At 33.6% G+C, this 3,013-nt stretch overlaps 1 protein-coding gene across 1 annotated transcript; it reads left to right on the top strand.

Moving 5' to 3' along the window:
• Positions 1-1,632: 1,632 nt before the first annotated feature.
• On the top strand, positions 1,633-3,013 carry LOC106682422 (venom serine carboxypeptidase; the record flags this gene model as incomplete). Its single annotated transcript, XM_014423262.3, is given in 1 exon segment — positions 1,633-3,013. A coding segment is annotated over 1 exon segment (1,242 nt), but the record flags the coding sequence as incomplete, so codon positions are not given.

The raw sequence follows: 3,013 nt of genomic DNA, 5'->3' as shown, positions 1-3,013 counted from the left end.
TGACAGCAGTGCCACCACGTGCTGTTCCGTCAGGATGGTCCGTTCGATAAATTTGGTACTGAGGTATGTTCATTAATCGTCTGGTGGTAAGTCGAAAAAATAAAAGAATACTTTTTTTTTTTTGTAATGCTAAAACAGTCTTCAAACCGGTTTACAAGAGCCACTAAGAATAAATAAAAACAAAGAAAAAACAAAACTTTCACAACAGCCACTAACAATGAATAAATAAAAATATTTAAAAAAACCACTTTGAAAAGTGGCAAGTTTTCAAGTTGATTCATATTAACCTCGTAAAATAAATAAAAAAATACTAGAGCCACTAACAATAAACGAATAACCACATTTCTAAATAGACAAACAGTTTTTTCAAAACTGTTTACAAGAGCCAATGAAAATAATTAAGTAAAAATGGTTTTAAATACACATAAATTATCTTTAAAATTTTCCATAAAAGCTACTCAAGATGAGTACATAATATTTTTAATGACGTAATAGTATTCCTAAAAATGGTTCAAGAAAAATAGTTTTCAATACGGCTCACAAGAGACGCATAAATTAAAAAAAGTTTTCAAATGGATTCACATTAACCAAGATAAATAAACCTAGTACTATAAGAGCCACTAAAAATAATTAAATAAGAAAAGTTTTAAAATAGAGAAAGGATATCTTTAAAATGGTCCACGGAGGCAACAAAATACATATTTTTTTTTTTTAACAAAAAATTAAAAAAATATTAAAACAATTCACAAAAGCACCTCAAAAAGATTAAGATCACAAAAAGAGTCTTCAAAACAGTTTAAAAAGACCACTTAAAATAAATAAATATTTTTATAAAGACTACAAATTCTTCAAGAATTAAAACATTTCCATAAAAAAAAAAAAAGCATTATTCGATATATCCTAAAAATATATAAATAAATACCTATAAAAAAGTTTTAAAATTCACTCTAAATAAATTAACAAAACCTTTTTTAAAAAGACAAAAACAGTTTAAAAGAGCAGCTAAGAGAAAGTTGATAGATGTGACATCAAACTAATAGAAATAGAATAACACCATTAAAAAAAAAAAAAAATGATTTTATAAAATCAATGTGAAATAAAAGCAATGAAATTTATGAATGAAATGGTTCATGCCTATTTACACCTTCAGGTTCGTGTGCACGTATAACTTCTCGTTAGTGCATGTTTATGTGCACATAATGCTAAATGAGATATTTTACAACATGTTATCAAAGCATGCTTACGATACTATACTTAGGATCGTATCTAACAAGATAAGATCCTAAGTATTGCTGTCAGAGACGTGATTCATTACGAATAAATTTCAGTGTACATGAAGCGATTTATCTTATCTTTCTCTTATGTTGGTTGTTAAAATATAAATAAAACTTTTACAAGAATCAAATTAACTGTTTAAATAAACAAAAATACGATATAGTACGATGATAGAGCACTTCAATCAGTTATATAAAGAATCGACTCCAATTTGATCAGTTCAGTGGTGCCGACGAAATGAACCGGTTAGTTTTATTATTATTTCTCTGTAGCATTAATAGTTATGTGTCTTCTATTCGCCTCAATCCGTATCCGAAGATCCAATCCATCCCGACAAATGGTGACGCAGGAGACCCGCTCTTCCTGACGCCCTACATCGAAGGAGGTAAGATACAAGAAGGACAGGCGGCCGCCGAGGTCCGACTGTCTGGGAGCAACATCACCAGCTACAGTGGCTACCTCACCGTCAACAAGACCTTCAACTCCAACCTCTTCTTCTGGTTCTTCCCTTCTGAAACGAATCCGAAGAATGCACCAGTTGTCCTTTGGCTACAGGGAGGACCTGGAGGTTCTTCTCTTTTCGGACTCTTCTGTGAAAATGGAGCCTTCTCTGTCGATCAAAATTATATATTAAAAGAACGGCAATATTATTGGTCAAAATTATTCAATGTAATCTACATAGACAATCCTGTTGGTACGGGATTTAGCTTCACCGAGAGTGATTCCGAATACGCGACTGACGAAGTCAAGGTAGGGAAAGATCTTTACTCTGCATTGATTCAGTTCTTCCAACTGTTTCCTTATTTACAGAAGAATGAATTCTTTGTTACTGGCGAGTCATACGCTGGAAAGTACATCCCGGCAATCGGTTACACGATCCACAAAAACAATAAAATTAACAAACAGAAGATAAACTTAAAAGGACTAGCTATCGGTGACGGATGGACAGATCCGGAAAACATGATGGTGTATGCAGATTATGTTTATCAGCTCGGCCTGGTAGATTCTAATACAAGAGATGTTCTTAGGAATTTACAAGATGAAGCAGTGAAATCGATCAAGGAGCATAAGTATTCTGAAGCTAGCGCTATATCCGATAAAATTTTAGGCAGGTTAAGCCCTCAAATAAACGTTTATAACTATCTTCAAACTAGTTCCTTTAACCCAGACGGGTACTACAGTGCGTATCTGCAATCAACCGGCGTGAGGAAAAGTATTCACGTTGGTAATCGTGTTTACAACGACGGTTCTATCGTCGCACGCTATCTCCAAAATGATGAAATGCAATCAGTCAAACCCTGGGTCGAAGTATTATTGGATAATTACAGAGTTATGTTTTATAGTGGACAATTGGACATAATAGTCGCATATCCACTGACTATGAACTTCTTGCCCAAACTGAATTGGACCGGCGCTGAAGACTACAGAACTGCGCCGAGGCAGGAATGGAAGGTAGGACGCCAACTGGCTGGGTTCTACAAGAAGGCCAAAGGACTGACTGAAGTTCTGGTAAGGGACTCAGGACACATGGTCCCTCAGGATCAGCCGAAATGGGCCTTCGACTTGATCTCCCGATTCATTTACAATAAATTTAAATGATTATTTTGTATATGATAATGTTAAATGTGATTATTATAATATATTATTATTGATCTTTCAGGATTAGTTTTGTAAATTTTCTGTATTCAGATATGAAAGTGATTTTTTCAATATGTAAATAAAACTTTTTTTTATGAAA

Source organism: Halyomorpha halys, unplaced genomic scaffold (genome assembly GCF_000696795.3).
Source record: "Halyomorpha halys isolate HHAL.00 unplaced genomic scaffold, Hhal_1.1 Scaffold24.1, whole genome shotgun sequence".
NCBI lineage: Eukaryota > Metazoa > Arthropoda > Insecta > Hemiptera > Pentatomidae > Halyomorpha > Halyomorpha halys.
This window is presented reverse-complemented; position numbering and strand designations above follow the sequence as displayed.